General features: G+C 46.5%; 1 protein-coding gene across 1 annotated transcript in view; it reads right to left on the bottom strand.

Moving 5' to 3' along the window:
- Positions 1 to 6,170: 6,170 nt before the first annotated feature.
- Positions 6,171 to 23,408, bottom strand: part of LOXHD1 (lipoxygenase homology PLAT domains 1) — a 79,404-nt gene continuing 62,166 nt past the window's right edge. The window contains exons 22-25 of the mRNA XM_066569354.1: positions 12,518 to 12,688; positions 11,225 to 11,363; positions 9,564 to 9,725; positions 6,171 to 6,651 (exon numbers count right to left, since the gene is read on the bottom strand). Of these exons, the coding sequence (XP_066425451.1) occupies positions 6,171 to 6,651; positions 9,564 to 9,725; positions 11,225 to 11,363; positions 12,518 to 12,688 (953 nt within the window). The remainder of the gene's footprint in view (positions 6,652 to 9,563; positions 9,726 to 11,224; positions 11,364 to 12,517; positions 12,689 to 23,408) is intronic.

The following is a 23,408-nucleotide window of genomic DNA, read 5'->3' as shown; positions in this document are numbered from 1 at the left end:
AGCTTGGAGGCAACAGAACTGAGGGATTCAATGCAGTTTTTAGGGGTTGACTTCTTTACTCAGAGGCTAGGAATGCACTGGCACAGGTTTCCCAGAGAAGTTGTGGCTGCCCCATACCTGGATGTGTCCATGCCCAGGTTGGATGGGACTTGGAGCAGCCTGGGATAGTGGAAGCTGTCCCTGCCCATGGCAGGGAGTGGAATGAGATGAGCTTCAGGGTCCCTTCCAGCCCAAACAATTCTGTGACCCTGTGACACCACGTCTAGCTGAGAGTGGTTGGGAAGGACACGGGATCCATTCGCCATCTCCTTGCAGTGCCTGCCATGGGCACTGGCTGTAACCCAGCTCTGACACATGCATGGGGCAGAAGCACTTAACTCTGATCTTGACCAGTTTGCTTCACCCCTCCTGTACAGGAGGGAGCCTCAATTTGGAGCTTTTTAATCCAGTGTAGAGCTGGGACCTGCCCCAGAGCCCTCCTGCCCCCAAGGAGAGGGTCAGCCCCAAAGTGACATGGCCAAGCATCCCCATCCTGCTGCGGCTGCGCTGCTCTTGCAATGCATTGCCCTTTCCCCAAAGGCTCCTGAAGTATCACGAGTTCCAGCTTTGCCAGAAGGTTAGAGAACCTCTGATAACATTTTAAGCTTTAAGCCATAACCATGCTCGGTTAGTGCAGACATTTAGCTGTGTACAGGCAGAAGTGGGGTTTGATGCATGTGCTCAGTCAGTAGCCATCCTCCCCACAAAAAGGCTTTGGATGAAATTCTCAGTTGGGTTAGAAAGGCACAAAATCACAGTACCTTAATTCTTTTCTCTCTGTCCCTTCAGGGTGCTGCGCTGCTTTGTTGACTTTGCCTTACCCCAGGTTTTAAACCTGTCTGTGTTTTTTACCTTGCTGCTCTGTAACACTCCTCCCCTGTAGCCTGGAGCTGTGATTTTGAGCTGTGTGGGGACTGGGGGGTTGTTTGTCCTCCCCCCCAAAGTCACTGTAAGAGGGATAAGCAAAACAAGGAGCGAGTAAACAAAACCCCCTCTCCTTTAATGACCCAGGCAGGTGAAAGGATCACCCACATTTTTGTATTCCTACTGCTGTTCTGTTGTGCTGTGCAACATTTTGCTACATAGACTATTTTATAGAAGAAAGCTAGAAAAATATTTATTATTAATATTAAAGCAATAGTGCATTGAAGAAATGGAAAGACATTAGAAATTGTGTAAATGCTTAGATTCACTTTTGGTGGACTTTTTGTACTTTATTTATAACTAATAAAACAAACCGCATTGCTAACTATACACCTGTGCCACACAGAAGCCACCTGCCAGGGCGGTCGCTTGGTCTTTACTTATTGCTCATTTCTGGTTTCTTTGGGTTGGAATCAATTCTCCATCCGCTGCTTGTGTCTTTGGTGTGCAGGAGAAGCACTGCTGGGGTACAGAATGCTCTGCCCGTCTGGTTTGCAGAGGCTGCTGGTGGCTGGGCCCCATGGCAGAGGTGAGGTGAGGCTCTCCGCACTGGGCACATCGCTGTGTGTGATGGCCTGTGGCACCAGTTTGGTCATCAGGTACCAAAAGGCTTTCTAGAATTTCAGGAAATTGCCTGTTAAAGAGAGATTTCTCCTCGAAACACATCACACAGTGCCTGTAAGGTATTTCTAGCAAGTCCTGCAGAGGTATCAACAGATTGTCCCACCCTCTCTCCTGTTGGAGGATTCCCTTCTGCCTGGGTCTCCAGTTTAATAACTAAGGAAGGAGAAACCGACTGGAAGGAAAAAAAACCCACCCAAACCCTTCAAACTAATACAGGTACATTTGAGGGTGTTTTCAATCCTTTTTGCTACCCATTGTAGAATCCAATGGGTCATACAGCCAATTTTGCATCCTGCAAAATCCGTTCTGTAGGTCCTCCCGTGCTCTTATTTCCTCCTGCAACAAATGGTGCCACTCTCTGCTCCTGCCCACTCTTGATTCAGCTGCTCCTCCTGAAAAGCTGAGGCCAGTGCCCAGCTTGGACTGTGTGATTAGACTTTAATAAGCCTTGGAGACAAGTGGCTGCTGATCACGGAGATTTGGTTCCCGTAGCTGAAGGGAATTGCCAGCTCCCCCAGCATCCATCAAAAGCTGCATAAGGGATGAAGCATGTTCACACCACACAAAGCTCTTGTTACAGGAAGCATTTAGAAGCTCAGAAAACAGAAAACAGGTTAAAAGTGACCCGCTGGTCCAGCTGGGGAAAATCTCAGTTTCTCACTGAGATCCTGCTGATGTCCTTCAGAAGGGTGACGCCGCTGAGAGAGGTGCTGCAGATGGCAATCGGGTTTGTTTTGGAGCTGGAGCAGCAAAGGAGCTGCCACAATCTGATAACAGCCCTGCTGAGCACAGAGCCTGCCTGGGGAGAGAGAGGGGCTCTGCCCACCACGGCACTGCAGCACGGACCAAAATGCAACATCTTTATTCACTGCCAGCATCTGCTCTCACTGCAGCTGCCCAGGGTTGAGAAACTGAGCTCTTATCCAGTGTTATCCAATGTTTTGTGGTGCCTAAATCTGCAGCTGGCCCACAGGCTGCAACTCAGAGCTGTACAACCCCATTAATAAATTTCTTTTTTTTCTTTTTTCTTTTTTTTTCATTTTAGCTCTTTTCTACTTTAGAATTGGCCTCTAGACATAAGGAAGGGGCAAGGAAGATTATAAGGTATTTTCTACACACAGAATATAAGATACTTCACATCTCTCAGTCATTGCCCCTTCATGAGCCTAGGGTTCATGCAGGGATAGGATGATACCAAAAATGCTTAGCAACAATTTCAAAGAGATTTGCAAATAATTTTCTGTGTCCTGCACCAAGAGGCAACTAGTCCTTCAGCATGAAACACTGCTAAGTACTCCTTGTTTATGCTTGTTTTCACTGGCAGCACCCCAGTGCTTTGGTAAGCCTAAATTTGGTAAACACAGAACTTCATCAGAGTCCCAAAATGGTGGAGAACACAAATACAATGGGACAGCCAGGTTTGGAAGACTCACACTGAGTGCTACCAATCTTGTCCTTTGCTCTTGCTTCTTATTTACCTTGTTGTTTTAGGATGAAGGAATGTGCATTAAAATGCTACCAGTTAGGAAATAAAGTGAGAAAAAAAGAAGGTAGAGGTTGTTGGTGAGAGCAGGAGCTTTTTATCTGCCCGACATACCAGCCTTGGGCTGCTTGGCCTCCAGGAAAAGATTGACTAAGCCCTGCAAAAGGCACAGGACTAGGAAAATTTTGGCTTTTCTCCTCCCTAGATCTCCACTTGTCCAAGAAAGTGTTGAATCTAGCAGTTTAACGCAAATCCAGCCTCTGGAAAAACTCCACTCTTGCCTTATTAGTTCTGCAGCAGCTGTTGTAGCAACGGAGGGATTCCCCAGAGCCAGGGTGGAGCTGAGCTTTGCACTAAGGAGGGGCTTGTTTGAAGTGGAAAAAAGCAGAGTTCTTTCATGCTTTGCCAAGGTTGCCTTCCTGGAGTCAGTGTGGGTGCTGACCCTCTATCAGCAAACTCTCCTTGGCCCTTTTCAGCTCCTGGCAGCTTTGCCTGGAGCTTTGGTGCTGAATAAGCCTGTCCAGGGATGGCAGGAGGCCTTGATGACCCCAGGTACCTACAAACCCATCTCCCACCTGCACAGTGGTTTGGTCACCCTGAAGATATTAATTCCTGCTTCAGCTGTGCCTCAGCCCATGTTTCTTGCCACTTGCCACCTGTGATTCCCCCCAGATGTGAGCACATTTCACACGCAAGGTAAGAATTTATCTTTCCTCCTTCCCCCAGGGAGGGATGGTGTGTGGGTCAGGAGCTGCCTCACTGCTCCTCAGGGCTGGAATCGTAGAAGAATCATGGAACCATAGAATCCTCATGGGCACGCTGAATGGTTTGGGCTGGAAGGGACTTCAAAGATTTTGTTCCCACTCCCTGCCATGGGCAGGGGCACCTTCCACTAGAACAGGGGTTGCTTCCAACCCTGTCCAACCTGGCCATGGAAGCAAGTACCAGCACAGTGGGCTTGCCCAGGGGATGGCAGGGGTTAAATTGATGCTCTAAAAGCATCTTTCCCCCCACCCTGTACCAAGTAGGGGGTGACTGGAGCCGGCTGGAAATGCTGGGACTGCAGCACTGGACAGGGACAAACTCCTATTTCACAGCAGCACACATTTGTCTGAAAAGGGGTCAAACTTCTTGACAGGAGAGGATTTTTTTTTTTCCGCAGTGCTGGTTAAACTTGGGTGGGAGGGAATGCAGGGAGATCAAAAGCCTGACCCTTATTTTGCTTCAAACACCTACTGGAGAACTGCAATGACACTGCGCAAGAACAGCAAACCCAGATGCACCAGACTCCACTCATGGGACCCCCTGGGTATCCAGGGAATCTGAACTCTATCCCAGCAGGGTCCTAGGGATGCAATCAGACCCTAGCAATCACCTGCAGCCCTCCTAAGGCCTGTTCTGCTCCTCCTGTGAGCTCCCAGCTCCTTGCTAAGGGCTGGGCACACCAGTCTGCCATGAGGAGAGAGAACACAGCCATCAAAGGCTGCTATTATTATTCCTCTCAGTGAGTAGCTGATCCCTGATGAGGTTGATTACTGGGCTCATTTAAGCAACTTGCTCTGCTCCAGAACCATCAGTTACCATAAAGGTTTCTAAAATGAATTAGTCTGGGCTATTATTTGTGAGCTTTCACAGACAGCCGTGATATAAGGTCATGTCTCTTTGGTGGTGCCTGCTGTGGGAAACAGAAATCCAGAACTTCTCTGGAAGGGCTTTAGTGGGTTAGGAGCTTTCAAATACCTCTGAGCAATAGACAGCATTTCTAAGATGCTTCTGACTCCTGTCTCAGCATCACCAGGCTTTGCTGGGCCTCCTTTGCCCATGAGCAGTGAGGGACTGAGCAGTGGGACAGTCCTGCCTTGTGGCCTGGCACATCCAGGCACGGTCCCAGCAGAAGTAGAAGCATCATCCTCAACCCAGGAACTGGTGGGATGGGTGGGCTTGGTGGGTTGAGCCCACTCTTGACCCCTTTGATCCCTATTCTTGCAAAGTTCTTGTTTAAAACCAGCTTATGGCAGAGGGAATGTCCTCTCCAGGCTGGGCCAGGAGGAAGGCCCTCATGGCTCAAACACCTCCCTTTTTCCTCCTAAGGACGTGTCCTGCTGCTTTGCACCCGAGAGAGAGAGACAGGGCTCCAGAAGCAATGATTTATGAACAGATTTTCTTGTTGGTACCTGTAGAGATGTGAATGCCTGGGAAGGGCTCATTGACAGGAGCACTGGCCATTACTGCCTCCGGGAAACCCCTTCTCAGCCACAGAAAAAGACAAAACAGCAATCCTTATTAAAGGGAAAAAAAAAATTGAAATGAATGGCAGTTGCTCTGAAACAGAGCTGATATTCAGGCCATGTAGGGTATGATTATCCTGAGTCAGCTTTATATAGTTAGCACAGCTTCCTTGCTGCGGAATTCATTATCTGGAAGGTCTTTTGCACTGGCAGCTGTAACCACAGATCTCGGCTCTTGGCAGAGTTGTAGGAATTCAACCAGGGAGCAAAGTCTGCCCTGGGGGGGAAAAAGCTCACATGGCAGAAAACATCACCCAGATCCCACTGCTTGAGACCTGGCTGGGTGAATGCAGATGCTCCCCAAACTCCCCAAGGAACATCCTACTGTGCCTGCTGTTTTTTGATGTGGTGCCCTCTGGAAATGTCCATATGTGTGTATGGACATGCAGAGCTTGCAGTTGCCAGAAGTGGGAAAAAACTGGGATCTCAAAGCTCAATTTTCTTAAATAAAAGTGTCTCAATTAGCTTAACCTCTATGCCTATCTAAAAGTGGAGCCTATCAGTGGAGTAGGTCAGTGGGTGTTCTCAGCACTGTCAAGGCATAGCACTGAAAGCAGAAACATCTGAGCTGGTAGAGGAAAGTTTATATCTCTGCTGGTTTTAATCATAAATAACCAATAAATGCATTCATTTAATTAACAGTTTTATGTGCACTTTAAAAAAAAAGCAACATTACTTTTACAAAATGTTAACCCAGGAAGAACATCTTGCTACTAAAAATATCTCAATACAAAAGGCAGTGTATTAAAAAGGCAATATAAAACAGTATAATGAGAAAAAAAAAATGCATACAGAAGGGACCAAAACCCTCCTCAGTACCTAGGAAAAAGATCCCTACAGATTAACCCATCCCCTCGGTTTTCATCCAGCCACTTCCCACAGGGAAATATGGTGGTGACGCCAGTGGCCGAGTTGGTGATCTCCACCCTCTCCACCAGCCAGCCCGGAGCCAGCCCGCTGTTGTCGTGCTCAATCTTCACCTTCTTCAGCTCCCCCATGTCCAGCGTTTCCAGGTAAAACCTGTTGGTTTTGCCTCGCTCAAAGAGGTTCCTGAACTTCTGCCTCAGCGCGCGCCGCCCCGAGTCGCCGTTCAGGCCGTAGATGGTGATGAACACATTGGCGTCGGTGCCCGCGCCCTTCTCGAAGCCCGTGACCACGATGGTCTCGTATTTCACTGGCACCAGGCTCCGGGCTTTGCTGGCAAAGCTCTCGGTGACCTTGGCACACTCGAAGACTTTGTAGTCTCGCCGCTTGTAGCGCAGAGGGATCTTCGCGTTGCACCTGAAGTAGTACCTGGTGTGGGGAATAAGAGGCAGGTTAGTGGCACGGACTGCCGCTCTGTGGGGCAAATGTGAGAGAATTGTGGGATTGTTTGTATTGGAAAAGCCTTCTAGGATCATCGAGTCAAAGTGCTACCCAACCCCGGCACTGCCCCGTGTTCCCAAAGTGCCACATCCACACGGCCTTTAAACCCCTCCAGGGATGGCGACTCCACCACTGCCCTGGGCAGCTGTGCCCGGGCTGGACAGCTCCTTGGATGAAGAAATTTTCCATAATAGCCAATCTATCCTTCCCCTAGCACGTTTTGAGGCCGTTCCCTCTTCTCCTGTCCCTGTTCCCTGGGAGCACAGCCCAACCTCCCTGCCTGTCCCCTCCAGTCAGGAGCTGTGCAGAGCCACAAGGGCCCCCCTGAGCCTCCTTTGCTCCAGGCTCAGCCCCTTCCCAGCTCCCTCAGCCTCTCCTGGGGCTCCAGCCCCTGCCCAGCTCCGTTCCCTGCCCTGGACACGCTCCAGCCCCTCAGGGTCTCTCTTGTCCTGAGGGCCCAGAGCTGTCCCCAGCACTGGAGGTGCCTCAGCAGGGCCAGCACAGGGGACAGGCCCTGTCCCCCTCTACCACGTTGTTGGTACAAACATGGAGCCAGCAAGTTAGGGAGTGTGAATTCTTCTAAACTGCCCCATATTAATGCTGTTTTCAGCATTTTCCCTTCCATGTACCAGAACTTGAATATTTCTCTAGAAAGAGAGCCACGATGGAACTTTGCAACTGGAAAAATCTGAGCTCTCCCCACACAGCTGCAGACACACTGCACGTGGGAAGGATCTCTGTGGCTCTTGTCACCTCTTCAGCCTGTGCAATGTCGTGACCAGTTCCAGACACACCAAGGCAGGACAAGCAGTCAGGCCCAGAGCTAAAGCAGGAAAAAGGCATAAAAAAAAAGGAACGGGAAAGATGGAAGAGGTTTAAATCTCCCCTGTCCTTTCTAGATCACCCGTCTCAACCTCAGCAGGGAACAAAAAAAATGGAAACAGTGGAATGAGAGGTACCAGATGCCAACAGCCCCTGTTCCTGCAGTGCTGTCTCTGGTGATGTGCAGGTAACACCAAGCACATCCATAAATTGCCTCTTAGCTGGCACTCAGCCAGGGGCTGGAGCACTCTACTTTTAATGATGTATTTAATTTCCAGTGATGCAGATCAGTTCCAAATGAGCTTCTGCCTCTTCCCCCACCTTCACTGAAATGCAGCAGGTCCTCCTGTATGGAGCGTGGCTGGATTGCAGTGCGCGTGTAAAATAAACACCTGCAGGAAGGATCACTGTGAATCCAGCTGTATGGTGTTTCTTAAACACTTCCTATACTCTTGGCATTTTCTGCAGACAAAGTGAAGTGCTTATTCCCTGGGAAGAAGCTTTGTAGATGAGAAATTCCAGGAGGAACAAAATTTTAGGCACAGGGGCAGAAAAACTGCATGAGAGTGTGATGGAGAGGATGCCCAATGCTGCAGACTGATTTCCTCAGCTGTGTAATATCTCATGGTCTGGAAGTAAAATGGTGCATGCCAATCTTCACAAGGGGCAAAAAGAAAAAAAATACCTTTAAAGCCCTGAAATATGCAAGGAAAATCTTTAAATACTATCTTTTTATGTACTAAGAAAGGAAAAATCCTGGTATAATTCAAAACTATTGCTGCAACAATCTGGCAATTCTTTAAATTTGGTCTTTGGCTTGTCTGGGTAGGTTTTTTGATATCTGGGATGGGTAATACCTGAAGTGAGTACTTGTTCTCATGGTGCAAGCTCTCCGGTTGCTTGTGTGCACTGCAAACGCCACTGCAAAGTGCTGCCTCTGCAGAGCTGGAGCCCTGCTCCAGTGCAAGGACCGACTGCGGGCTTTACCCACACCTTCTGGCTGCCCTCTTTAATTTAAAACAATCTCTAAAAATGAGATTTTACGAGAAAACCTTTGGCCCCCTCACAGCACACTGTCCCAGCAGTTTCAGCATGCTCCCAATGAGTTCAGTGCACGGATCTGATTGCACAGCTGGACTTAGAGGGTTGCAGGCTTTTCCCCACCAGGAGAAAAGACCATGTTTTAGTATGCAATTGACTGAGTTTTCATTCAGCAAATATTATTAAGGCTCTTCAGCTGGCTGATTAATTTGCTAGGAGAGACTCTTAGCTTCTAAAAAAAAAAACCCCACCACTTCAAGGATTTCTTCTTAAACACTCAATTGTCTCAGCTGGAACAAACTCTTCGTAGTTAAATTCTTTAGCAGCAGTGGAAATATCGTGGAGAAGAGAAGAAATCCACAATTAATGTCATGGACTGTTTTACTGAAGTGCAGTGTGTTCTGCAGATGGGTGATCTCCTCTGCTCCCGTGGAATCTGCTCCCCTTCCAAAGATGGTACTCAGATCCAAGTGTGCATGACCTGACCATGCTCAGGGCTCTTCAGGCATGGTTGAGCTGCATGACTGCAGCCTTTCCAGTGATGTGTGGCCTTCTGGACCAGACCAGGAGGATCTCTTATCCAAACTAGTTGGAATCAGAGGCTCAGCCTTTTTCTTACTCTCGTTTCCAGGAGATCTTTCACAAGACTTACTTAAAGACCAGTCTGTGCAGAGTACCCTACAATTAAATTTCAGCCACTCTGGTTTTCCATGATGTGAGTCTCACATCCTGGCTGTGAGACTCACCCCAGCCAACTTGTTTATAAAGTTACCTGCAAGCACCCTCTCTAACAGCTCAGAAATTGTGCAGGAAAGTCAGACAAGGACGTTCTACACCTGATACACCAAACTACATAACAGAAAACAAGACTTTCTGTTATTTCCTAAGCCTGAAATGCTTCAGGAGGATGTGTGCAGAGCTGCTCAGCTCCCCTGTGTCCTCCCAGGGCAGCTCCTTGCAGGTGAGAAGGCACTTACTTGTTGCAAAGCTCCATCTCTGTCACAGTGATCTCCTGGACATGCCAGAAGACATCAGCTTTTGCAGACGACTTCTTCCCATCCTTTGGGCAGTGACCAACACAGATGGCTGCAATATCACCAACGTTCTTTGAAGAAAACTGGAATGTGTCAGTTGCTCCCCTGCAGGAAACAGGGAGCAGTTTCAGCATCCTGGAGGCTGCCAGAGACTTGCCTCATATGGACATTAAGTAATTTGCACATGGCTATGGAAGATCGAAGATAAGCCTTCATTTACAGTCATTTGATTTAACCTACAATCATCCAACACAAAGTATAATTTCCATATTTAAATTTAGTATTTTCTCTGATTAGGGGTGACACTTAAAATTGTTGCCACTAGGACTTTCTAGGATAAACTCGAGCTGTTCCACATACAAAATCAATTTGCCTCATTATAGATAAAGCTAAAGAATGACTAATTTCCCCTCCAGCACTTATTCATTCATTCTTGACAGATACTGTATCTGTTACACATCTACCCACCATAGCTGTTTTAAATTTGCTAGTTGAGCCACCCTTCCTGAAACTTGAGTTGGAAATAGCTCAGAGAAACAATTAAATCACAGAATCTCAGAATGGTTTGGGTTGGAAAGGACCCCAAAGATCATCTAATTCCGAAGCCCTGCCATGGGCAGGCCTGCTAGGTTTCTGACAAAAAGTGTTGGCTGGATTCCTGTTGTGTTCCTTGAGTATCTGTTGGGTTTGTTTCCTTGGACTGGCCCTTGGTCCCTCCAAGGACAGACTGTGCCTAATGAAGAGGGATGTCTAACTCCCTCATAGGCACCATCAGCTCAAGAAGTTCCTCCTGATCTTTCATATTTCATGTGGTGTCTCAGTCACTCGTTTTGTGTTCCACATGTGCCAGAATTTCACCTTCCTTTACCAGAAAAAGTGATTTGGTCATCCATCACTTTTCCTCCCTGCAAATGAGCAGAACACCAGCAGTGCCCGTGACTTTGGTGAGAACCCCATCTCAGGAGGGTGTGCCCTGTCCTCAAACAAGCAGAGAACCCTGCTCAGACCTGGAGCACTTTGGTCCCACGTGGGAGAAGGAATATGCCCCCTGTTCCATGGATGTGCCTCCAGCAGGAGGCTGATCCCTGCCTTTCCTCACACCACAGTGATCTCACAGCCTTAGCCCCCGGATCCGTCTGCAAAGTCAAATCTGAGCGGTTCTGACAACATCTAGCCTCCAACTATTATTACTTTCTCTCTGATTCCCACTCCCAGTGAGATGCTGTAAAAGGAACTAAAACCACCTCCAGCTTCCTCCTGCTCCTCCCAGCTCAAAATCCACACGGCCTCCCTGGGGCCTGGCCAGGAGCCTCTTTGTATGTACAGACACAAAAGGACACACACACACACACACACACACACACAGAGGCAACATCTGCATTTCCTTTTGCCAAATGCCTTTTTCTTGCTGTTTTAAAATCTACTCTGTGGCTGCCCACCAGAAACTCATTTGATATCTTCCCTGTAATCCAAGTAGGAAGGCATCAAGCTTTTTGGAAGCAGCATGGTACAAACACAGCTCCCCTATGGCAAGAAGAGGTGGCATTTGGGGAGGACACACAATGGGTGGGGGAGTTCCTCTGGCCCACCATCCTGCTTACTACCTTTCAAACCTCCTTTTCTTGGAAGAGTTTTCCATGAGGAATTCCTTCGAGCGGCCCATCTTCCCTTCCAGGATGATCCAGATGTTTTCCTTTGTATCTGCATCCTCTCTGTCGCTGGTAACTGTGACAATCTCATAGGCTTTAAAGCATAATTAACACACATGTTAAACAGAAAAGGAAGAGCAGATGGCCTGCAAGATCTCTTCATTTGGCTGTCACTTTGCTTAAAAACCCCTTTCCTAATATTTATCACAGCCCACAAGAGCAAGCATTTGCAAAATAAGGGTGGAAACACACTGAAATCTGTGGGACTTTTGACTTTTAAGTGGTTTGGGATAGAATACATGAAAAATATGTGTCCTGTTCAATTGGGTAGCAAGAATAGATGGAGTTATTCTTAGAATCATAGAATATTCTGTGTTGGAGGGACCTACAAGGATGATTGAGGTCCCTCTTGAACAATCTGTGTCCAGATCCATGCTGTGCTAAGCACTTCATCTGAAACACAGCCTGAATCCTCCATATTTTCTCTTCTTTCTTTCCCCCCCTTAATTTGTGGTACTGTTCCTATCAGAGAGAGGGTGTCCTTGCACCCAACAGGATGTGCTCAGATGCTGTGGTGGCCTGTAAGTACCCAGAATGGTACTCACAAGGCTGATTTTTTTTTCAGGGGCAGAGCACAATCACAGAAGTAATGTGATTATTGTCTCCCCAGTGCTCCTGAAGAAGAGCACTGCTGCAGTAGTTCTTGAGATGGACTCTGCATGTCCTCAGTGTGGTTAAGTAACTCTTGTTGGCTGAGTCACCCACCACATCAGACAGTAGTGTAATTGCCTTGGCCCCAGTGGGATTACCCAGAGCAGATCCAGGGCCATGGGCTGTTAAGCTCAGCTGTGATATTCAGCTGGGACTCTTAAGCTCATAGCCCAGAACCGGTTAAGGAGGAAGCTGGAGCAATGTTACTTACCAAGCTTTAAGGACTGAACTTATTTTCCACCTCAAAGGCTCAAGCACATTACTTCTAATGAGATCATATCCATGTGTTCTCATGGCTCACTGATGGACTGAACCACTGCAGATGGGCCCCTCTTTGCTTTCAGCCCAGAATGAGAACTTCTTCTTCCTCACAAATCCTGTTTTGTTTCTTTCTTATACTGGAACTGCACTGCTGAACTGAAGTGTATACACAAAATACCCCTAAAGCCTGCATGGGAGCCTCCAGCTTGCAGGACATGGGATCCTACGACCTCTGAGGTCCCTCAGGAAGTGGCACAAGAGGCACTCCAAACTCACCAGTCCGTTCCTTCAGTTCCAGGATGTCATTATTGGCACAGGCCAGCTCCCTGATGAGCTGCCCATCATCTTCACCCTTAGCCAGCCAGCGATCGCACTGGAACCGAAACGTCTTGTCCATGGCAGAGTCCATCACATCAATATACTCCAAGTGCCAGCCTGGGGCAATTCCTGGTAAAACAACAGAAATAATAAAGGTCTGAATGTTTGCACATAGTAGGGGACGTACCTCTCCTTGGTAGTTGCTATAAATCATGGAATCAAGGAATGGAAGGGAGCGTTGAAGGTCAGCTCTCCTGCCATGGGCCGGGACACCTTCCACTATCCCAGGTTGCTCCAAGCCCTGTCCAGCCTGGCCTTGGGCACTGCCAGGCATGGGGCAGCCAGAGCTGCTCTGGGCAATCTGTGCCAAACCTCCCCACCCTCACTGTAAAAAATTTTTCCCCTTCTATATCTAATCTAAATCAACTCTCTTCTAGTTTTCAACCACCCCCACTGCCCTGTTGCAGCAGGCCCTGCTAAAACATTTGTCCCCATCCTTTTTATAAGCACTAAGGTTGGGGTTCTCTGCTCTTTGGATTTGAAGTCAGAATGTAAAGCACAACTTCCTCCTTCAGCCCTGCCAGCCAGCACATGGAAGGAAACTTCCCATCCTTGCCAAGGAACAAGGGCAAATTAATGAGTGCTGGGACTGGATGTGAAAACAGGATGGAGTTAAGTGATGGATGCTCCAGCATGGATGACCAAATTACTTTACATTTCCCCTGGGGCCTTCTGAGGAGCCACAACACCTTTTTAGCTTGCTACTTTGTTTGTTCAGTTTGTTTTTTCCCCATAGGAATAGAAAACAGCATTTGAGAATATTTTCCTGATTTCTTTGTTAAAATCACAGGAACGCTCGTTGACCTCAGTGGGGACGGGAGGTTCTGACAGTTCTACTTTCAAGTCCTGCTATTAGTCAGACAAAAAATGTTATGTTCATGATGAGACATATCTGCTCACTTATTATGTACATCCTGGAGAGATTGAACAGCTCTTGCTCTTCCAGGAATTCACTGCCGTGTGCCTCTTTCCTACATTTGCAAAAATTAATCCTCATTATCCCTGAATAGAAAATGATGGTACATTTTTTGAGTTATGTCAACAAGTTGCCCTTCTCCTGTGTACTGTGAGCCTCCACACCATGTGCTGGCAGTTCTTCACCAGCCTCACAGCCATTGCTGTTTCGTGCTTTGGCTTCCTGAACCTTCTTCAAGTTAGGAAATTTAACTGTGTGCTATGCGGCACAGACCTCAACCAACACCACCATTCACCCCTTAAATTTCAGGGGCACAGAGCTGCAAAGTCATTGTGCCTGGAAGGTTCATCTGTAGAATATCTTGCTTAGGGCAAACTCAGCTAATTCAGGTTCCTCAGGGCCAGGTGTGGCCAGGTTTTTAATATCTCCAAGGATGGATATTCCACAGCCTCTCTGGATGGCCTGTGCCAGAGTCTGATTACCCATGCAGAGAAAAAAAAGCTTTCTTTTCTTGTTTTAAATGGAATTTCCTGTGTTTCAGTTTAAGCCCATTCCTTCTTGTGCTGTCACTGGACACTGGTGAGAAGAGTTTGGTTCCATCTGCTTTAATTGTACAGGGTGCCCAGAGCAGCTGTGGCTGCCCCTGGATCCCTGGCAGTGTCCAAGGCAAGGTTGGACAGGGCTTGGAGCAGCCTGGGACAGTGGAAGGTGTCCCTGCCCATGGCAAGAGTTGGAACACAATTGTCTTTAAGGTCTCTTTCAACCGAAACCATTCCGTGATTCTACAATTCTGTGAAGTTTTCCAGGGCTCCCACTGTGATTTAACTGGAGCAACTTGCTCTTTGGGGCTGTTTTGGAAATTTATTCTACGCATGTTGGCAGTGTCAGCTGTTAATCTTTTGTTAGGATCTTTTCCATTTAAGTTCAGTGAACATCTCTTTAGGATATTCAGGGGGCTGCTCCTGCTTCCATCAAAACTTTACATTGTGACAACAGTACAGCATGAAAGAAAGAAAACATGCCATCCTTCTGCAGTGAGAGATGTCAGTGCCTGCAGACCAGGATGGAATAAATTGTTGATCTCAGCCTGGCTGCCAGCAGCAAACAGGATGGTGGGGTCAGGATCAGTGCTAAGCAGCAGTGCCAGAAAAGAGACTGGGTGAGATGCACCTGCTGTCCTCCCGCTTCTCCAGCCTGGTGCCAGCAGCCACACTCTCCAAGAAGCTGCAACAAATTCCTGCTCTTTTATCAGAGGCAGAGATGGGACACACCTGGCTTTCTTGCAGATGTTGGAGCTGAGGACAAAGCCAGCTCCTCCCCACAAAAATGCTTTTATCAGCTCTGGGCTATTTAAAGAGCAAGTGCTGAGCTCTGTCAGGGATCAGTACTGAAAAGCAAATGCCAACAGGGTGTCCCTTACAGCACAGGGGTACATAAATTAAGGAGCTGATTAGACAGTCCTAGAAAAATGGTACAACTTCCCCTAAACATCCTCCTGTCTCCTTTAAAGAAAAAAACATTTCTCTTCTCTCTCACTAAAATCTGCCTTCTCTCATTTTCATTCCTGATTGTTAGTGACTTAAATTAGATTATGAGACCTGTATTTGGATCCCTAAATACTTTTCATTTCTAGGAGAAATAGCTCACCCCAGGTGAAAGCTGTACTGGATACATCCATAGCAGCATATCTCCCCACCCTGTCCATGTGCCACTGTGCCAGAAGTGGTGTCACATCAAGGGTTTCATTGCCACAGCATTAAACACCATTTAAAAGCTGATGTGGAAATGGAAGTGTTGGTTCGTGTCTGAAAAATGCACCCTGCTCTACTAGAAAAAATTATTGTTTTTCTTTTATTTCAGACTGGGAAAGTATTTATAAAATTCCTCTTTGCATTGGTATGGAAAGAAAATGGAAAGGCCAGTGATGCACAGAGTTTAAATCTGAGACTTTCCCACTGCTGGGCTGGCTCTGTGTGCTGGGCATCACGTCAGCAGAAGTAGAACAAGTCATGTTTGCAGAACTACTTTCCAGGTCATGAAATCCTGGTTTCAGGCTATTATCTTGTTTACCCCTTGTGTTCCTATGACTTTTGCAATGGGCTCAGAGACTCTACAGCACCTAAGCAATGATAGGAGAGGAAACTCCTACCCCAGAGTCACCAAATCCACAGCCCAAGCTGGGTTATAGAGCAGTATAGGCAAAAGAGGAAGAGGAGACAGAAAGGTCATGTGGATATAGGAGTGTGAAAGGACTTTCCCAAATCCTGAGCACTGCCCACACAGCCTGGCTGCAAGGAGAAACTGAAGGATCTCTGCAGCAATGGCCCATCAGCCTTTCCCTGGACACTGTCCCTGATTCTGATCCACCGAGCCAGAGCTGCTCCATCACTCAGTTTTGGATGATTGCAGAAAAAACCAGAGCAGACCTGACTGTGTCCTGTTGGCACTTCAAGCAGCAGTACCAGGAAAACAAGTGCTCAGGAAAACATCAGCTGCACAAATTTCTGCTGTGAGCCCAGTACAAACCAGGACCACTACATTTGCCTCCATTAATGCTTTGGGGCAGAAGAACACATCTGAGTAGTTCCTGCCCCATTATTCATCCCTTGGTCTTTAAAATAATTTGGCGAGCACTGTGCCTTTGTGAAAGGTCCCCTACCACCAAAACAAGTGTTCAACATTTGTAACAAAAGGTGTTTCACCCCAGGCCTCATTTTGCTGCCATTGAAATCCCCAGCAACAAACCTGCCTTAATAAAACCCAAGGCAGTGCCACGTAGGCTCCTTAATGGTCTGCAGCTGGAAGTGACATTTTCAATAGCATGCAAAACATTTCAAATGTAATTAGAGGAAGAGAAGAGCTTTGGGGAAAAAAGAATCACTTTGCTTGCTTGACTCTGTATAATTTAGTGTGATCTAGGGAAATGTATTCTGTTCCCCAAATGTCCTTATCCACAAGAACAGTTATTTATCTCATTTATCCTCTTTCCTAAAAGGATCCAAGCTGGCCGCTGGGGGATTCTGGGCTGGGACCACCTGAAAGGCCCTGACAGGACCTTCTTTCCTTTTCCCCAGGTGATGCTGGAAGTCTGTGCTTTCCTGACATTGGACAGGTTGGATTGTAAGCTCCTTGTCACCCATTTCTGCAGTGATTAGCACAATTGAGGCTGACTATAGAAGCACAGATGAAACACAGATAATGACATTACTGCTTCATTTAGCTAAAACCCCAGCCTGCAGCACCAGAAGCTTCTTTTGCCTCTCTCAGGAACAGCCATGACTTGCCTGCACTCACCCCTAGAATATTAAAGCATTCTGACACCTGCAGAAACATGGGAGGATGGGAGAAAAAAAGGGGGTGAAACAAGTGTGGTGGGTTCACTGCTCAGCAGGCACCTGGTCCCTGAGCTTGCTTTAGCGAATATTAACTATTCCTGGCAAACAAAGACCTGGTGGGATCTGCTGTCAGAGCCACATCCATGCTTGGATACACACACATCCATGGAAGTCTCCACTTTTTCCAGCCATATTAATTGACTATCTTCTCTATCCCTTAGCTTTCTGTAGCAACATCTCTTCAGGTTTGGTTTTGGAAGCAGCTGATGTCTGATCAAGGATAATAGTAGTCATAACTGGTGCTTATGTTTCCACAGGAGTAAAAAATCCCTCCTGCTAGGGACATTGACTGCTCAAGGGCCAGTGAAGAATTGCTGCTGCCAAGCCATTCACAGCCACCAACCAGCACTCCTCAGCCCCTTAAATGCATTTTTTATTTATTTATTTTTAAAATTTTTCACGTTTTCTGACGCATGAAGTAACGACCATAGCACAGACAGCTCATCATTGCATCCTCTGACATTTTTTTGTCCCCTGCCTGGTGAGGTGAGCATTCATCCCTAAACCCCACCTCACGAGGCATCACCCACGAATGGTGGGAGTTTTGATAGCAGCTTCAAACCACTAGAAATGGAGCATTAATTGTGAGGTGTTAAAATCATAGCATCTAGATGTGCACCAGTACGTCTCAAAACACTCTAGGAAGGTGAATAATTTTTATTGCTAATTTACATAATTGAAAATGAGGTACAGGGATGCGATTTACACAAGGTCATTCAGCAAGCCAGTGGCAGAATAAAAATAGATCCATTTTGTATATCCTTCCTTTAGGCTCATGTTGGTTCACACCACAACATTTCTCATCAGGGCAGACAGGCAATGCAAAAAAACCTCTCACAGTCTTTGAGAAAGCAGAAGATTAACACTTGGGATAGTTTTAGAAAGTAGGTGCCCTGCGCCCCCTCTCCTCTGTTGTCTCTGCAACTTGTTCAGAGCTCAGGATTTGACTCAGGTCAAAACCACCCATAAATTACCCTCAGACACACTCCACTCCTCCAGCCCTCTCATCTTACAGATGAACTACTCCTGTGCAAAAACACTTAACAACTCAGACTGGAGATGGAACAATTTCTCAGATTATGTTCTTGTGATTGAAGGAAATTTTGTATTTTATAGAGGGATACTTGAAGCAAAAGCTTTTAAAAGGGATGCAGGATAATTTGTCCCCAAGAGGAGCAAAAGAGGCATGTAGAAAAGAGAAGCTTTTACGGAAATGATAATTCTAAGGCTACATCTGTCCTTTTGGGCTCCTTCTGAAAGGTTCTGCAATTCACGAGATTGGAAAGGAATGAATGCACAAGGTCAACACCAAAGTCTTTGTGTTCTCTGTGGGTCTGCAATTTGAATTCCTTACATGGTTTTTCTGCTTCATGTCATTTCTGGACTGTGACACCTTGACAATATCTCTTGGTTAAGCTGTTAACACCTGTAGCACAGCTTTCACAGAAATATGGCATGGTTTGGGATGGATGGGAGATTAAAACTCGTCCCATTCCACCCCTGCTATGGGCAGGGACACCTTCCACCATCTAAGGCTGCTCCAGGCCCAGCCTGGCTTTTGACATTTCCAGGGGTGAGGCAGCCACAGTTCCTCTGTGCCAGGGCCTCATAATCCTCACTGGGTGAAATCCTTATCTTTGTGACAACACCTTCGGGTGAAAAACCTGGCCTTGAAAAGAGAAGAAGGTGCAGGGGATATGAGGGGGGGCTCTGTGGGTCAGTGCTAGGATCTCCCAAGGTGCTGAGGCTAAATTTGGACAATTTGAAGGACTAATCAGCCATGGCACATGCTGCAAGTCTGCAGATTGCACGCCCACTTGAGCCCGGTCTGAGTTGTAGAGTTGTTCCATGCACGCAGAAAGATGTGCAGGAGTTGCCATTGTCCTCCTCTGTACTGAGCCACCAGCAAAACTGAGAGTGTGATGGACTCTCCTCTCCTTGGGCAGTTTTACACATCTATTTCTCGTCCTCTCACTTTTTGTTTAAAGTAGAAACTCTTCAACAAATCTGCCCTGAGGATCAGCAGAGTTTATGAGGCAACAGTCCAGAGCTGAGAGGGAGGGCTTAGAAAAGCCCTTCTCGGGCCTGACAGCTGAGTAAATCCTTACAAAGGGCTAAAAAAAGACAGTTCTTTAGGTTTTTAAAAAAAATAATTTATGACCTACAAGTGCCCCAAAGGCTTGGAATCATGTCCATGAATTGCAGAACCAGACCTCTGGAATGGCTGTGTGCTGTGAGTTCAAGGCCTGGGCAATTTAACATCTGAATCAAGACACTGCTCCTGGAAAAGGTAATTCCTTCAAAGAAAGGAAAGGAAAACCAAGGTTATATAAACTGTTTTGACTTGAGTCCAACTGAAAAAGGGAATAAGATACTTTCTCTTTTGGAAGAGCCACCCAAAAGGAGTCACTGGGGCAGCTGGGCTATTTAAAACTCTGCTGGACAATGTCAGGGCAGTTGGTGAATTGAGAGAAAGGCCCTGTTAAGGCAAAGAAGTTTGGCTCCATAACCTTGGTATTTATTGTTGTCTTTGCTCCCACAACACAGAAAAGTCTGGTTTATCCATAATTAGACTCTTCCTGGCTCTCCTTGGTTGATGGCAACAGAGATAATCAAGAATCTGAAATTAATTACTTTAGACAGACTGCTTATCACCTGGGTTCAAATCTACTCAGGCAGATGAGGGAGCTAAGTCCAGATTTCCCATACTTCCTTGTTCCATGGAGAAAAAGGCATCCAAAACAGTCAAAAACAAACAAACAAACAAACACACAAAAAAACCACATAAAAAAGGAGGGAAACCAGCCTTTTTCTAGGTAAATAGTTCTGTTACCGAGATACTGAGAAACTTTCAGTCATTCTTCCAGAGTGGTGATTTAGTCCATATAGCAGACTAAAAAAAAAATTGAAAAAAAATTGAGGCCTACATTTAGAAAGCCAGCATTTCTACAGACCTACAGATACCGATCTTGCATAAATGTAGAAGTAAATGAACTGAGATATGAGAAAATACATAGTGCCTATCTGAGATCAGGAGATGGGGAGCCTGGAAGTGATTAAATTTGCTCAGGGAGTCTAAATATATTAGATTGAACATCAGTATCTCAAGGTAAACAGTGGCAAGATAAAAAGACATGGAGCAAAATTAAAACTAAATTTCATTCATATCACTTTGTTGTTACCAGAATCTCACTGGTGAGCTCTAAATATCTAAAAAAATCAGGAGCAAGTTCCTTGAAATTGCAGTTGTGAAGTCTTTAAACTGCCTGTTTTCAAATGAGCAACAACTTCCTCCCTAATCATTTTTAGTGAAGTTAGAGAAATTAGATGGGGGCTTCATTCCTCCTTTATGTCTCATACAGAGATGTCACTCAGCAGTTTTTGTGGGGAAAATGGCATTTAAAAGCATTAAAGTGGGACCATAAAACAGGCGTGCTTTTCCAGAGGATGAAAACATGGTGTTTGCAATTTAAAGACCTCCTGATAGGCTTGCCATGGCAATTACTGTCTCTTCAACTCTGAACACCCCACTGCAGTCAAATTTCAGTGAAAGGATAAACAAAAGATGAGAACTGGGAGCAAAGCCACTGCAGCAAGGCTGCACCAAGGGAGAAGCTGAGCTGTGGTGCATGGCACAGTGAACACAATGGGCAAGGCATTTAAATGAATTTTATCCTGAAATACAGGCGGGCAGTTGGCATCTTGATATGGCAAGGAAAAGGAAGACTTTTGATGGTTAGCATTTCCCCTAACTCACCTTGATGGGGCACCTCATGTGGTGTTGTCATTGACCCCAAATATGAGCACAAGGAGCTGGAGCTGCTGCAGCCAGCGCAGAGGAGGCCACGGAGCTGCTGCCAGGGCTGGAGCCCGTCTGCTCTGGAGCCAGCCTGGCACAGCTGGGGCTGTTGAGCTGCACAAGAGAAGCTCCAGGGACACCTCAGAGCCCCTGCCAGGGCCTCCAGGGGCTCCAGCAGAGCTGCACAGGGACTGGGGACAAGGCCTGCAGGGACAGCACCCAGGCAATGGCTCCCACTGCCAGAGGGCAGGCACAGATTTTGGGCTCTTGGCAATTAGGAATTGCTGGCTGGGAGGGTGGGCAGGCCCTGGCCCAGGGTGCCCAGAGCAGCTGTGGCTGCCCCTGGATCCCTGGCAGTGTCCCAGGCCAGGCTGGATGGGGCTTGGAGCAGCCTGGGATAGTGGAAGGTGTCCCTGCCCATGGCAGGGGTGGAATGAGATGTTCTTTAAGGTCTCTTCCATCTCAAACCATTCTGTGATTCTGTGATTCTGTGATTCTGTGATTCTGTGATTCTGTGATTCTGTGATTGAGACTGATAATTTTGAAGATCAGGAAAAGAACACCAAGCATGCTCCACATATTCAGGACGCGAGGAGCAATGGGGTGGGCCAGTGTGAGGCCAAGCCTTCCACAGGCCATTGGTAGAGAGCCATTTAGTCCAAAAAAGCCAGAAAAGAGGTAAAGAAAGAACGATCAACATCTGAAGCCCCAGAGTAGCGGTAAATACAAACACATTTTTATTTAATACCCAAAGTCCCTCACACATCTGACAAAAAACATACTTGACCCCTGACCCTACTACTCATTTAAAAGAAATAGAGCCAGGAATTTCTAGGCAGTGCCACAGCCAATTTATATAAATTATATATAGGGAGCAGGCATATATTCAAAGGATAGCTATATCCTGGATCTCAGCAGTAATAAATACTCTACCCACCCAACAAACTGTCATGCTGAATTGTGTGAAGTTTTAGATAGGAGATGCTTTTCACATGACTAATGCAAGAACAATGTAGACAACATATGTTATGATTTAAACAACAGTTTTCCTTCTTTCTGTGGGGAAAAGCAAGAACATTTTTGCTGAACAAAACCTGAGCATGATGTTTATCCAAGGCTTAAATTAAACTTGCTGTCAGACAGGTCTGGTAAGGACTAGTATTTATAAGTGGAAACCAGTGTTATGAGGAAATAAGGAAAGAGAATATGAGGCTGCCATGTGTATTTATATACATATTTTAGGTTCTAGACACCCAGCTTAGTATTTTAGCTGACTTGTGGTGGTTATCTGGGTACAAGTTCTTAGCCCAGAGCAAATTTAAACTAATTGAGCCTATTTACTGCTTAGCCTAAGGCTAAACTCTGTTACCACCCTTTGCCACCAAGCAGCTGCACACAGCCAGCAATTACCAACTTGTGTCAGCAGCATGATCAGTGGCACTGAGAAGGTGAACTGTGATCACTTGTGCAAGAAGGAAAAGGCAACAAAACCCTCCTGGATTAACAGGATTTGCTCGTCATGCAGCAGGCAGCAGACTCATGGGACTCACTGCCCAGGCTGTGTGGGTGCCAGTGTCTCCTGGAGGGCCTGGGCAAGACCTTGAATGAGAAATTCACTGGAAATTATTTAATGGACAAGAATGATATCCACTTCAGGAAATGCCCTGAGCTATTCATCATGCAAAATGAAGACGATTGTGAAAGGATTACACGTTCAGCCTGTCCCCTTCCTCAGGCAGCCAGGGATGCTGCTGCTGGAAAGAGCTGCTCAGACCCTTGATCTGATCCAGCTCCCACCTTCCTGCATCCCAGTCAGTCCATGTGCCTGAGCCCTAAGGATCAGCTCTGCTTGGTGAGTTTATTTCATCCTGTTAGCACAGCCAGTCACCAGGGAGCCATGATGCCACTTGGGAAAATGTTCTTTTAGCACACATTTCAGCTGGTAATAGGTTTAAAAGCAAATCTGCAAGTCCATGTTGATGTCTTGGTGCTATCAGAGGACGTCTTGGAACAGCCAAAAAGCCTGTTTATTAAGCTAAAACTCTCATTCAATAGCCCTTTCCATATCTACATCTAAACTGCAGATCTAAGGAATTAGGGTTTTGGCAAAGTAATCAGGTGAAAGCAGCTCCCTTACTGCATTCAGCACCAGCTATATAACATGATATTATGGAGTTTAATCAACTAAATTGTGCTGTGTTATGGGAGTGATAAATATGAGCTCAGAGCTTGCAGTGTCTGGGAGTAAACAATCATGTCAGGTGGATGTATCTCCCATATTTCACTGCAGACAGAGGCTACCGTTAGATGTGTTTTTTCTCCCTCTCAAAGACTTTCCAATGGGAAAGTCTAATCCAGAGATAGCATCTTTTATTACTAGAGCATGACATGCAGCCTTCATTATCTGCCACAACTTGGAGTAGTTGAGAGGAAGATGGCCAGGTCACATCAATACTGGCATGAAACCCATCCCAGCCATAAACCAGCTGCCTCAGTACAACCAGGTAATGACCAAGTGGTCCCTTTGCCATTTCTCCCCAGACTGTGATAAATATTGCTGCCAAACAGCATTGTTAAGAGTGGCTCAGGTGTGAGCCTGTGTGAGCTATGGAGCTTCACCTTTGGGCTGCAGCAAGGGCTGGCCACCAGTGAGCAAGCCATTGCTAATGCAGTATAATC

This window comes from Molothrus aeneus, chromosome Z (assembly GCF_037042795.1).
Source record: "Molothrus aeneus isolate 106 chromosome Z, BPBGC_Maene_1.0, whole genome shotgun sequence".
Taxonomy (NCBI): Eukaryota; Metazoa; Chordata; class Aves; order Passeriformes; family Icteridae; genus Molothrus; species Molothrus aeneus.
The sequence above is the reverse complement of the archived record's forward strand: the minus strand, read 5'-3'. Positions and strand labels throughout refer to the sequence as shown.